At 47.7% G+C, this 14473-nt stretch overlaps 1 protein-coding gene across 1 annotated transcript in view; it reads right to left on the minus strand.

Moving 5' to 3' along the window:
• The window catches only part of Carmil1 (capping protein regulator and myosin 1 linker 1), a 274817-nt gene extending 261982 nt beyond the window's left edge, over positions 1–12835 (minus strand). The window contains 2 exon segments of the mRNA XM_038333283.1: positions 8482–8579; positions 12472–12835. Coding sequence (XP_038189211.1) covers positions 8482–8579; positions 12472–12511 — 138 coding nt within the window. The 5' untranslated portion in view covers positions 12512–12835.
• Positions 12836–14473: the final 1638 nt, after the last annotated feature.

Below are 14473 nucleotides of genomic sequence, written 5' to 3' on the forward strand. Positions count from 1 at the left end.
TACTTTGAGCATCACCTGTGTGCTGAACTGTAAGCCACCCTGAAAAGCTGAGACTCCTCGTGGTACACAAAGAGAGCTGTTCAAATTACAGGACAACTGTCCCACAATCTTGCAGAGGGTCTAACTAAACCCCAGGTCAAGAGCCATGACAGTCCAACAGCTCTCTTCAAAAGCAACTGCAGCGTATGAACGATAGATGCAAATTTCATGGCTACGCTTACATCTACTGACCCAGCAGGACTACAGTGCCAATGCCCACAGTCAAATCAACATCCACCTAGGTGCTTCTGCCACCATTCTGCTTACCCAGAGAGGGCCCAGAGAAGGGGGGGGGGGGGGATATCCCAAACACTGTCAGGGCTGGACTCTCTCTCCAGATCAACCAAACAGCCTTCCTGGGCTTGGAGTAGGACTCAGTGATAGGACATTTGCCCAGCGTGCTCAAGGCTCCTGCGGGAGGTAGGGAAGCAGCAGTACAGCTTCACTGTGTGGCGGCTGCCTATAAACTTGCAAATCACACTCTTAAAATGCTACCTTTTATGACTCCTGCTGAAAATTATGTGAGTTTGTTGTTGCTGCTGTTTTGTTTGTTGGTTAATTATTCCTAGGATTTTTTTTTTAATGTGTGGCAACCACCAAAGGGGACATTCATAGAAGTGAGTGGTAGCACAGGTTCTGTTATAGGAGTTGGGGGATGGGAGGACTACAGAGCAGAGAAGGGAAAGAATTAGGCCAGCCACAAAAACCACATGGCCAGGTGTAGGTGATCTGCACCTTCCATACTGGAATATATTATATTATAGACTTAACAATACACAGCACATTAAGCCAGTTAGTGCTCCCAAATTTTATTAGAAATATTCCTTTTTTGAGAAAAAAAGTTATATTCCCCTCCAGCTCCTGACCCACCAGGTGGAGCGAGGGAGGGAGACCCACCAGGAGCCCTCGAAGTAGGAGTTTATATTTTGAATCAATGACAGCACTGCCACCTAAATATTTCAGGGAAACATGACATCCAGAATAGCACCCTCAAGCCCAGCCACAGTAGTTTACCCCTTTAATCCTAGCACTTGAAAGTCAAAGCCAAGAAGATCTGTGAGTCAGAGGTTAGCCTGGGCCACATAGCAAGTTCCAGGCTAGTCACCACTACATTGTGGGACCCACTATACAAACAAACAACAACAATAAATAAAACCACCTCATACTACATACTTTTCAACATTTAAAAAAAAAAAAAAACTTGTCTCACACACAGACACACAAAAATAGTAAATTTTAAATGAATAAAAAAAAACCAACTTAGACTTACTCTAAATAAACCTAATTAAGCTATTAAAAAGAGCTATGTGTCATGGTTCACAATAATCCTAGCACTTAGGTGCTGAGGCATGGATTTCTAAGCCTGTCGGCTGCCTGGTGCCTATACAGAGGCCCTATTCCAAAAAGTGAAGAGGAGAGAGGGAGGGTAGGAAGGAAGGGAGGAACAGAAGAAAAAGATGCTAAGAAGATAGATAATTGCCAAGCCAAGTCAAATACATTCGAGGATTCAAGGTTAACTTGTCAAAAACAAAAGAACAATGTCAGAGTTCAAGCCAGGCCTCCCATGTCCACCCATCCTCTCAGAACTGAGATCGCAGATGGAGCCAGAGCCCAAAGCCATTGGCAACAGAGCAAGTTCAAGACCAGCCTGAGCTACATGAAACCCTATGTCAAAAAAAAAAAAAAAAAAAAAAGAGGGAATGAAGGAAGAAGAAAGATAAGAAAGGCAGAAGGAGAAAAGGAGGAGACGGAGGAGAAAGAGAATCTTGTTTCTGACTTCACATCCTCCCACAACATGTGTGAAAGAGCAAGGGCTTCGAGACACCCTTGTAGCCTGAATTCCAAAATCAAACAGAACGCAGCCAAGCTGAGACCACGACTGGACCTTCGGGCTGCTTCTGAGCCACCATCCTAGAGGGAGGCACAGCCCACTCCTTCCCCAGAGAAGCCTCAGAGGGGGTGGCTGGGAAGCCCTCAGCGGGACCTCGTTCCCTCCTCAGAGTCACCGGAGTATTTCTTTATTTGATTTTGGTTCATTTGGGCTTTTTCTCTTCATTTAAATCAGTCCGTTAGAAAAAAGAAAAGATCCAGACTATACCAAGTACTGCCAAAGAAGTAGAGAAACTGGATGGGCCACATGAAGCAGGTAGGATTACGTAATGGCCACTCTGGGAAAGCTTGCCAGCTTCTAAGAGAAAATGCAATTCCCACGCAAAACAACAACTGTGGTCCTCAGTTTATCACAAGAAATATAAGCATGTGCTCACACAAAAACCATAGGTGGCTGTCTACATCCTTTTCATTCCGAACAGCCAAAAACTGGGAATAACCCAGGAATTCAATCATTGCAAACAAACAAAACAACAACAACAACAAAAAAAAAACCTATGAAACACACATTGCCATGGGACACCAGCAAAGGGTACAACTGATAAGAGAAACTTGATGTGAGCTGTGTAAGAAAAGCTGACCCCAAATGGCTCATAGTCCATGACTATTTCTGTAAAGTTCTCTTAGGACCTCATTCCATCCTGGGACTGGTCATAAACTCTAGGTGACACTCTTTCACCTGCCTAAGCATTAGGAGTACAGACCTGAGCTACCATGCCCGCAATCTAACATTCTGCACAGACCTGAGCTATGAGGCCCAGAAATCCAACATTCTTGAAATAACAGCACAATAGAAAGAACAGATTAAGGGCCATAGCACTGGTAAGATGGAAGGAAGCAGGAGAATCATGTGTTCAAGGCCAGCCCCTCCGCTATACAGCAAGTTGGAGGGTAACCTGAGCTACCATGAGGGGTACCTATAGGAGGATTTTTGCAGTTCACATAGCTACTCAATATATCTCAGTTATGATATTACACAATTTTGCAAGACAGGGGAAGCTGGTCATGAGGTAAGGGAACCACTATATGATTTGTTTTAACTATATAAATCTAGAACTATGTAAAAGTAAAAATTTTAATTCAGTTAGCAAATGTTTGAACAGGCGTCTAAGACATACAGGGTCACTGGCGAGAAAACATCCCCTAAAGATGAAAGAAAGAGGCATCTCAGAAACAGAGGAGTTGGCTCTCCATCATGACCCCAGAGACCTACTTCCCACTAGGACGACATGGGCTGAAGGACTGTCCTCTAGAAGCGCACTTGGAGTGGACTCTTGACCATTCTAGTCTTTAGACTTCCAGAGTTCTGGTCTGTCCCATCTCAGTTCCCCACTGTTGTAGCACTAGGTTCTCTGACCAAGTCTGGAACCCAGGCTACTTCATTTTTTATGTTTCCAATGCACTGAGGTGTATGAATGTCCCTGGGGCTGACAAGATGGCGCAGTCATGAAGAGCACCGGCTGCTCCTAAAAGACCCACGCTTGATTCGCATCACCCACATGGCTGCTCACCATGGTCTCTAGCTCCCGATCCTGGGGACCCAATGTCCTCTTCTCGCCTCTCCGGGAACCAGCCATGCACACAGTACACATACACATATGCAGGCAAAACACTGATACACATTAACATTAAAAGATAACAACAATAATAATTTAAAAATAAAATTTAAGAAAGAAATTATTAATTTCCCTGAAAATCCAAAGCTGAGACCCACTTATTGTTAACATCTGATTGTCAAATTTATATAAGCGCAGAATTACTTTCTCCCTAAAACATCATAGTCTATTGCCTTCTAGTGTGCTAATAAGGTGCCACTAATTAGCAATAAGATGAATAAACTATCTTAGCCTTACAAGCTAATCTAGGCCCCTCAGTAGAAGTACCAGGTACTTAGGTTCTGGTCACTGACAAAAGAGAATGCCAGGCCTCTTAGTTAGTGCAGTACATTGACAAGGTATTAGGTGTTCACGGTATGCCTTTCATAATGCTAACCAGTATTTAAACATATGCACTTAATCTGCAAAGCAAGGCATAGGAATGGCTACTGTTACAATATCTGCTTTATTCAAGAAAGCAATTGACTAACATTGATCTAAAGTTGCTAAGCCCTTTCCACAGAGCCCTCCCGCTGCCCTAGAGAATAAAGTGAGGTTCATCAAGAACAGGTGGTGGGGGAAGAAAAAAAATCAATCACGTGGTGAAAAGAGACCTGTCTGACCAGTCCTGACTTTCTTGATAGGAGAGCTTCAAGGAATTCACCACCTGACAGGTTTCTTTCTCTAGGTTCACTCTGGCTTTCAGGCCCTTAGACTGCTCTCCACTCTTCCCAAGGCTGACTCCTCCCATCTAGTCGACCACCCACCTTAGTTTCACCTCTTTCTGGAGGCCTCCCTACCCCTTCTTTGTACTCCCTCCATCCCCATTATTCCTACAGAGGACATGCCAAACCCACAGTCTGGTTACTGTTAGTATACAATATACAGTATATAGTGTGTAATGTAGTATACAGTATATAGTGTATAGTATATAGTATAGGTGTTTCCGTATCAGACTGATGGCTGGGATCCTATAGAGAGTCTACACTCAACTTGTCAAGCCATACACCTGGCACTCAACTGGGTGAACCAAATCAAAACCCCCAATTTTTTCCTGCCAGTGAAGTTAGCAGCCACCAAACAGGCAAAGCTATTTTCTGTTATTTTGAACACAAGCAAAGAAAATACCTGTGTTCAGAAGGTCTGGGTCCAAGTCCCTGCTCTGCCATTAACTCACTCATGACCCGAAGCCAATCCCTTCAGTTTCTCCACATCTCAACCTTCTCATCTGAGAATCCCTACTTGGCAGGATCGTGGTAGGCCTGGAAGATGTAATGCTCTGAGAACCCAGCACAGCCCCTAGCATTTGCTCAGTATTCCAGATCATGAGCCACTCTGCTCATGGGAAGAAAGATGAAGACAAACTGCTACCCAAAGATAAATGGGAAACAGGACACTCTCAGGCAGCTATGGTAGCTCATACCTGTCATCTCAGCACTCAGAAGGCTGAGACAGGACGATTTCTGAGAGTTAAGGACAGCCTGGGCTACAGAGACCCTGTCTTTAAAAAAAAAAAAGGAAAAAGGAAAAAAAAGAAGTACATGGGGCTGGGGAGATGGCTTAGTGGGTAAAAGTACTTGCTTTGCAAACATGAGGACCTAAGTTCAAATCCCCAACATTCACATAAAAAGCCAGGCATAGCTGTAACCTTAGTGATGGAAGGCAAAGGCAGGGGAATCCTGAGAGCTAGCTAGCCAACCAGCCTAGCAGAAAAGGAAATTCTGCTTCTGTGAGAGACCCTGTCACAAGGGACCAGTTAGAAAGCAATAGAGGGAGACACCCAGTGTCTTCCTTCCAGTTTCCTCATGGGGACACCCACACACTCACATGCAAGCACCACACACACTCAAAAGAGTACATGTGAAGAAATAAACTCATTAATAACCTGTCTGGGGTGGGGGTGGGGGTAAATAGCTTGATTTTCTCTCTGTTGAAAACTCCAAAAGCCAAAATGTGAAGGTTACTGCTTGGATCGTCTCATTCAAACTTAAAGCCTGTCAAAGGAAGCCAGACCTTAATTAAATAAGAGCCAAAAGTTCAGGCCAAGCATCTAAAAATCACAATGGTTCCAGATTCAGAGAGATAAATGATTAAATTCAAATCCATCTGTAAGTTGATTACAGCTCTCAGGAGCTCCAGAAGGTGAGCCAGGAACTCTTAGATGAGGCAGCCACGCCACTCATGTTCACTCCTTTCTCCAGTGCTGGGAACTGCACGCACGGCCTGCACACGCGAGCCAAGCACTCTGCCACTCATTTGTGCAAAGCCTCCGTCATCGTCACAGACATTTGAAAATGGCACCAATTTTATTATAGTGGGCACGATTCTGTCTTTGAGATGTTATCAATAAATTTGGGCCATGGCACAGCTTGCCTAGTGTAATGAAGAACATAAACACCAAATGATACCAAATGTCATTCTTCAGGCTGCTGGAACGAACAGGACTTGATGTTTATGTCGTATACTCCAGAAATGAAGCTTCATATGGGAACTGAGGGTGTAGCTCAGTGGAAAAGCATTTGTCCAGCATGTGTAAGGCCCTGGGCTCAACAAAAGTACACACTGGGCTTTATGTAGGGCAATTGTAGATGGGTTTGACTCCTACCACAGGAAGGACTGGAGGGAAGGAATCCAAAAGTAAAGTTACTTTGAACATATAAAAGAACACATGATAGCAACATTTCTTCTCTCTGCGCTACTATTTCCAAAAGGTGATACAAAAGTGGCTGAGTACTCTTTAGGAAAACACAACTTAAGGGAGCTGACTATTTAAAGCTAAGTAAAATCAAGCAGTGCATCAATCATTTTCACTATCAGTAACCTGAATCTCGCATCTACAGGAGCGCATTTCAGAGCAAGGCAAAGGTCACCAGTGCTTTCCCATCCTGATGCTACAGCCATCGGAGTTGTGTAACAGAACCAGAAGTCATATCAACAGCACAATCCTCATAGCCACACGAGACAATCACATATCCTGAGAATCTTATAGGATTCTTAAAAACAGGTATAATCAGAATGACACTACAATTCTACAGCCAATTTCTGCTGAAGAAATGGAATATTGGAAATATTCTCTTTCAATGCCATCTGCTCCAGATTTGTTCTAAAATAATTGAGGGGGAAAAAATCTGTAGTATAGGGGGTGATAGATAAATTAGCAATATTGGCAAAACACTGAGTTATTAGAGCTAAATGACAAACACAAGATTCGATATAACATGCTGCTCTAATTTTGCACGTTTGAAATTTCCCATGGCAAAGTGTTGGAAAACATTCTGCTACGCTGAATGAGACAATGCGTGCCTATAATTCAGATACTCAGAAGCCTGAGGTATGGGGATCGCTGCAAGATAGAAGCCAGCCAGGCTACAGCAGAGAGAGAGAGAGAGAGAGAGAGAGAGAGAGAGAGAGAGAGAGAGGAGAGAGAGAGAGAGAGAAAGAGTTAGGAGGGAGGGAGGGAGGAAGGGAGGGAGAAAGGAAGGAGGGAGGGAGGGAGGGTGGTGGTGACAGAGACAGGCAGATTTCTGAGTTCAAGGCCAGTTTGTTCTATAAAGCAAGTTCCAGGGCTGGAGAGATGGCTCAGAGGTTAAGAGCATTGCCTGTTCTTCCAAAGGTCCTGAGTTCAATTCCCAGCAACCACATGGTGGCTCACAACCATCTGTAATGGGGTCTGGTGCCCTCTTCTAGCCTGCAGACAGACACACAAACAGAATATTGTATACATAATAAAATAAGTAAATATTAAAAAAAAGAGTTTAAAAAAAATAAAATAAAGCAAGTTCCAGGACAGTCAGGAATACATAGAGAAAAATCTGTCTCAAAAAGCCAAAAACTAAAATAAAATAAATCTCTCCACTTGTACTGGCTTTATTGTTTTTAATTTATTATTTTTAATTTTTTTAGATTTATTCTATTTTATTCTGAATAAAATAAAACACACACACACACATACCATGTACATGCCTGGTGCCTGCAGAAGCCAGAAGAGAGTGCCAATGTTCCTGGAACTGGAGTTACAGATGGTTGTGAGCTACCACGTCAGTAACCAGGTTCTCTACAAGAGCAACAAGTGCTCTTAACCACTGAGCCATCTTTCCAGCTCCTGTTTTCTCTCTCTCCTCTCTCTCCTCTCTCTCTCTCTCTCTCTCTCTCTCTCTCTCTCTCTCTCTCTCTCTCTGATCTCTCACATCCCTGGATGGCCACAAACTCCAGACAATCCCCTGTCACAGTTTCCCATGTGCTGGGATTATAGGTGTGAGCCACAGCAGGCAGTTTCTCACCTGTGCTCAAATTTAGACTTGTGACACAAGAAAAGGGGTGAAATACCACAAATTACTTCGCACTTCTGGTCCTAGTCAGCCACTGGTGGCCTCTAAAAACCTGGGCCAAAAGGAATAGAACACCAATTCCGATGGCAGAACAAAGACACTGCACCTAGAAACTAGTGATTCCTCTAGAATGCCGGATCACCAGGGACGGCAACAGGTGCACCGCTCCCACTCTTTGGGCCCTCAGGTGGCTTAATGCATGGAACACTTGAGAACTTTGGTTAAACCAATGAGACAAAAATGTCTTAAAATCCTCCAGAAGACTAGGCAAACAAGTCACATGAGTAGCCCTTCTGAAAGTTCCAGTTTGCAACAAGGAAAGAGTCCAGTGAATCCAAGAAATTGGCCATCGGAGTTTTGAAGAAAAAAATCAAGCACTAGCAGGAAGGCTACATGAAAGCCAGTGGAGGGGGAAAAGGGGTGCAGACACTTCTTCAGCACACAAATGGAGGGGGCAGAGGGGAGCAGACACTTCTTCAGCACACAAATGGAGGGGGCAGAGGGGAGCAGACACTTCTTCAGCACACAAATGGAGGGGGCAGAGGGGAGCAGACTCTTCTTCAGCACACAAATGGAGGGGGCAGAGGGGAGCAGACTCTTCTGCACTCAAGTGTCTCCCGGTCACTCACCAGCACTTTGTTCTCCACTCTGTCTCCCTTCACTTCCAACTTCACCTTCTTCTTCACTGAGATTTTGATCTTCCTGCCAATCACATCCTTTATGCTTTCTGGAAGAAAGGAAAGGTTTCATTGTATCCCTTCTTTAGCAAGAAAAAGGAGCACTAGCGCAGAGCAGGGTTCGCAGGGGTGAGGCTAACTCTTTTTATTCTTTCTCCTCTTTCTTTCTGCTAGATTAACAGGTCTGAGAGCAGTCAGCCTTCAAGAGGTTTTTGTTTGAGTCTGGGAACCACATGCAAGTCCTCTGAAAGGCAAGTACTCTTAACGGCTGAGCCATCTCTCCAGTTCTGGATAGTAAAGTCTTGACAGCAGTGGGCTATGCTGTAGCTCGGGGGTGGAGCACTTGCTTACAATGACCAAAGCCCTGAGACCAATCCCCACTCCTGCCTTCATTGGGCTTGATGGTCCCTGCCTGTAGTCTCAACTCCTTGGGGGATGAGGCAGGAGAATCACTTCAGTCTAGTAATCCAACACAAGCCTTTGTGATAAAACTAGATGCCCTCTCTCCCAAAAAAAAATTTTTTTTGAGAAATCTCCACATTTGAATGTCATTGGGATGAATCTGGAAGCTTCTGAGAGCTGGAAGTGTCCAGTCAAAGAACCCCAGATTGAGACTGCACCAAATGGTTTAGTCAGAAAAGGGCTCTCCCCAGTCATCAAAACACAGTAGCACATGGATGTCAGAGGAGAAGTTAGGAGGAAAGGTTTGAAAGTTGAGAAGACCGTATCTTCCTGTGGCTCCCATGAGTTCTCCAATTTGAACATCCCCAAATCGAACGCAGTGTCCTCTTTACTGGTCACTGTGAAAGCTGAACACTTTGCTGAACACTCTGAGTGACTTAGGCGTCAGGTTTCCCAAAATCCACCTGCTGCACAGACCATGAGCCCCAAGGTTGATTGCACCAAGACCCTTGGCATCCGTCGCTCCCTAAGTCGGCCCATGGCCCTCCTAACCATAGAGGCCCTTCTGGGCGCCCAGCTTCAGTGTGCCTCTCCTGGTCGGAGGGGTGGTCAATCGGGGAAGAACCAATGATCAGTGTGTGAGTCCCACATTTCCCGGCCTCACTTCTCAGTACATACACGAAGGGCCATGTCTCCGGATTTTCATAAATCCAGCATTTTCCATGAATTCTTTTTTCTAGGATGTCTTTGCCCTATTCTGATAATATCGTACTTAGCCTTCAAATCCCAGCCCCCTCTTCTAGGTTGATAAAGCTCTGTATTCTGTATTCTAACCATATTTGGGGATTCAATAAATATGAACAGCCCTACTATCTCCTCGCTGTCTCTGGTAGTTTACCATCTAGAGAAAGGCCCTAGAGATAGCACTAAGTGAATCACACCTTCTCACAGATAAGGCAGGAAGTGAAGGTTTGGGACAAGAGAATCTTGAGCTGAAGAGGCAGGAAATGGACCTCTGGCTTCCACACTGGAGTGTCCAATACGGTTCACTAAGGTCTAGAATTTTACTCTTTACAAGATAGATGTTTTAGTATATGCAGACTAAAGTATATTATTTTAGGCAGCAACTACACAGCAGGTAGAGAAAAGGTGAGAGAAAGGAAGAGAAGGCTGAAAACAGAGAAAGTGCAGCCCAAAGAAGAGCAAGGACACAGAATTAGGACAGGGTACATAGAGGTACAGGGAGGCTGAGCGCTGGGAGTTCTGTCCAACTGCTATTTCATCAGAACCAAAAGCAACATGGACAACCCCTAGCCCAGCCCACTAGGAGACCTGTGGGAAGTGGGCCACTGAAATTCACTAACTACATGCACAGGAAGGGAGACAGAAGTCACAATCCAAAAGCTAGGAGCAGGGTCTCTGGTGGTGATAAGTGACAGGCAAGACAGGTATTCTTGCTTTTTTTTTTTTTTTTTTTTTTTTTTGACAGAGTCTCCTCTGTAGTCTTGACTGACCTGGAACTCACTGTGTAGATTAAGCTTGCCTCAAGCTCACAGAGGTCCACCTGCTTCTGCCTCCTCAGTGCTAGAATTAACAGCTTGGGCCACTGTACCCCCTCTCCCTCTCACCCACACACCGTTTGTTTTCTGCATTTAAGCTGTTCGACAAAAGTCAAGAGGTGGCTCACTCCTGTAAACAGTGCTCAGGAGACAGAGGCAGGAGTGAGAACAGTTTAAGGCCAGACTCAGCTACATAGGGAGTTGGCACCCACTCTGGGCTACAAGAGCCCCTATCTTTCAAAAAAAATATCTTCGTCAGAAAGATACATAGCTTACATGCCTTCAAAGAGACATTTAGGAGAATACAGTGAGGCCTTTGCACTCTGCCGTTTTGAACTGATCAGAACTCTTGTGAGCTCCTGACCCCAGAAGCAGCAGCAGGTGCATTTTCCCACCATAGCCTAAATGAGAAGGATCCTGCCAGCCACTGTCCTTCCAAAATCACACAATACTGAAAGAAACACAAAAATTCCATTCAAAAGAAGGGTCAAATTCAACGTTTAAGCACACGGACGTACTGAGAACCACTGACAAAGGCGGGCTTTTCACCTCAACCTCCACTGCCCCTTGAGTCTAAACCACCTGAACGTAGGGTCCCAGGACAATGCCATACAACTTTACCACCTTTGGAGGCATCTTTGGAGACTCCAGCGTTAGCTTCCTGTTCGGGCAGAGTGTTGGAAACACCCAGAACAGGATGGGCCACTCGCTGAAGTCTCAGAACTGACTCCCAGGATTGAGGGGAGGGTCTGGAACAAAGGACGGGGTAGGCAAGGACTCCTCACTCGCCTTTTTTTTTTCCTGTGGTGGTGGCGTGTTTTAATTCAACAAAAGCAAAGCTCCATACAAATACAGCAACAGCTTCTTCCCGCCAAGTTTCACCTGCAGAGTGAGCAGTTTTGCGAGGAGACACCAAGTCCTCTCAAGTACAAACGCTGCAGTGTGTAGCACAGGGGCAAATTCCAGACTGAGGTGGACCGGCAGTGAGAACTTTCCCCACAGGTCTGCACCCAGGAAACATCAAGGCACTGAGAGTGTTCCCAGCATGGTACCTCGCTGAATGCGGGTCACTGAGGTTCAAAGCATGCCCATGCTGATACGTTTCCCCTAACGCAAGTCAACGTAGTCCACGCGAGCGTGAGCGCTGGTTCCCAATGCTCCTAGGCCATATGTCATCTGCCATTTAACCTTCCCTGATAAAGCAAAGCCCCAAGACTTCAATCCCAGACAATGTTCTCCCCACTCTCCGCTCCAAAAGAGGACACCCCCCTTCACACACACCAGCCCTCTGCCAATCAGGAGGGCCTCAAGCAACCAGTGACCTGGCACAGAACCACGTACACGTTCCCAAAGAGACTGGGGGTAGTCAGTAGGTAAATCATTATTAAAATGAGGCTTTTATCATTAACCCTCCATTTCCTGGTCCTAGCAGACGTCAGTCGGGTAACACTTTTGCTTCCAGCTCAATCCCCAAAGCCACGCCTTACCAGACCCGGTCCTGACGCTGGGCCGGCGCCTCCATCCCTGAGGCAGTCGGTGAGAGGGGCAGCCCCAGACGGGAATTTCCTGAAGGGTGCCTGGCACGAGCCCGAGGGGACCTACAATGCTATCGCCAGGCATCCTCCTGCTAGGCTTTCCCGGACTTTCCCGAGTTAGGGGCAATGGGGCTGGCCGCTGGAAGGGACGCCCCACCAGCTCCATGTTCTGCCAACCTGACCCACCTGGTGAGCAGGGCAGGGAGACCCGCCCGGAGCCCTGCAGGGCTCCGGATGCCTCCCCACGCCTTCCCCTCTCTGCACCCAGCTCCTGCGGCCATCAGGCCAGAAAACTTCTAGACACCACCACCCCCCCCGGCCACCCTGCTCCACACCACTAGCGCTCCAGAGCACGGGGACTCTGCGGGAGGACGGAGATGGAAAGGGAGGCGGAGAAGAGGTGTGCACAGAGGAAGATGACCAGTCGGCCACCGCGCCAGGCTTACCCATCAACTCCCGGGGGACATCAGAGCTCTCGTCGGTCATGGTTGCCCAGTGGGCGCGGGGAGATCCCAGGTCCTACTCTGACTCTCGGCCCCGCGCCCTTTCCCAAACCCTTTAATGTTTCCGCGAGGGAGCCGCAGCTTGCAAGGAAAGAATGGGCCGGAGCAGCGGGGCGTTGATCCAAGGTTGCCGCGCGCCCGCAGTACCAAAAGAAAAAAAAGAAAAAAAAATTCCTAAGAGTTACAAATCCGAACTGGCTCTGCGGCCGCCGCTACATGCCGCCCTCTCGGCTCGCAGCTCCGGGGGCCGAATGCAAGGCGGCTGCAGCACCGGCTTCTTCTGGCGCGGGCGCCGCGCAGCCGGGCCTCTGCGCCGCACCTTGGGCGTAGGTGAAGCGGAAGGCGAGGGTTGGGCGACCCGGCTGGTCTCGGCCTCCAGCGGGGCTGGGCTGGGCAGGGGCGGGCCGGCCCTGCTCTCCTCCTTCCCCTTCTCCCGCTCCTCCTCCTCTCCTTCACCAGCTCCTGCTCCTCCTCCTGGTCCCCCAGCGTCTCCTCCCCGCCTCGCGAGAGCGGCCTCCGCACGGGTCCCCGGCCGGCCTCCGGGCCTGGGCGCACCGTGCCCGGCGCGGGGCACAGCCCGGGGACCGACGCGACGCTCGGCTGCGGTGGCTGCTTCCCTGACGGCTGCGGTAGGGCCGGCCTCCGCGCCCCTCCTCGCAGCCTCGCTCCGGTGCCGCAGGCGCTTGCGTCTGGAGAGGGGTCGACCGAGCTGTAGAGAGAGCCCGAGAGCCATCTGCTGGCTGCCGGCGACGAGGGTCCGGGCTGAGCGGGGGGCCGGTCCCCAAATCTCGGCTGGCCAGTGGACCCTGAGGCTCGAGCTGCAGAACCGGTGGATGCTGCAGAGCCCCCTGCGCGGAATCTGGTGTTTTCTGGGACCTTTTCGTGCACTTCTGGATCTCAGGCCCATTGAGCGCGGTGTCCCCGCATCCGCGTTATTTCTGTTTATGGTGATTGAGAGCTACACGCAATCAAAAGACAACTGTAAGATGAGAAGACGGGGGGGGGGGGTGCTCATTGGAAATTGCCTTTTGATGGCGACCCTGTCTCCTTAAGCCTCGGGGTGCGTTGGAGGGCCAGATGCAGTTCACAAAAGCCAAATATTCCGGCTGCTAAATCTCATTCTACTTGACCCAACCCATCCACGTGCCTTCGGATTCTGGAGTACTTGTGTGCACTTCCATCACCCGCAGCTGGGATGTCCCTGGCTGACCAATCAGGTTCCGACTTTTAAAGGGCAGAAACGGGGGGAGGGAGGAAAAGAAAGGGAATACCCGGCGTTTGGCCGCTTAATTTTTGTTATTGTTGTATTTGTTGGTTGGTTGGTTGGTTTTTGAGACAAGGTCTCAGCTATGTAGCCCTGGCTGGCCTGGAACTTGCTACGTAAGTCAAGCTGACCTCCAACTAAAAGATCCCCTCTGCCTCGCAGAGTGCTGAGTTCAAAGGCCTGTCTGTGTTTAGTTTTTGTTTTTTAAAGTGTCTGTCTGGTGTTGCAGTTCTGCCTCAGCCTCCCGGGTACTGTGACTCCTCGTGTGAGCGATCCCGATGAGTCTAGATTAGTTTTAGAGGCCGCTATGGACATTGCTTCCCTAAGAATAATCTCCTGTTTCTGTTCCGAAACGCTTCCTCTGGTGAAACTCTTTCCTTGGGAAGATTGTAAACAGCCTCCTTATATTTCTCCAACTACAGCGTTCAATTGCACCGAAGTCCATCTTGGATCACCAATGAGGTTACTGGACTTACACAGAACATGGGTGAGGGGTTACTTACGGGAGTGTAGGTGACCCCAAAGCAGCCGCATACCCTTGCATGGATGAAGATTTCCCTACAGCTGTGCAAATGGAGTGCCCCTTTCAGTTAGGAGTTCATTTTTTTTTATAAACCCTAGCTAGCACCTCTAAGACCATAAGGCCACAGGCAATTAGAATCAAATTACATAGCAGGGGCT

This window comes from Arvicola amphibius, chromosome 6 (genome assembly GCF_903992535.2).
Source record: "Arvicola amphibius chromosome 6, mArvAmp1.2, whole genome shotgun sequence".
In the NCBI taxonomy this organism is placed as follows: Eukaryota; Metazoa; Chordata; class Mammalia; order Rodentia; family Cricetidae; genus Arvicola; species Arvicola amphibius.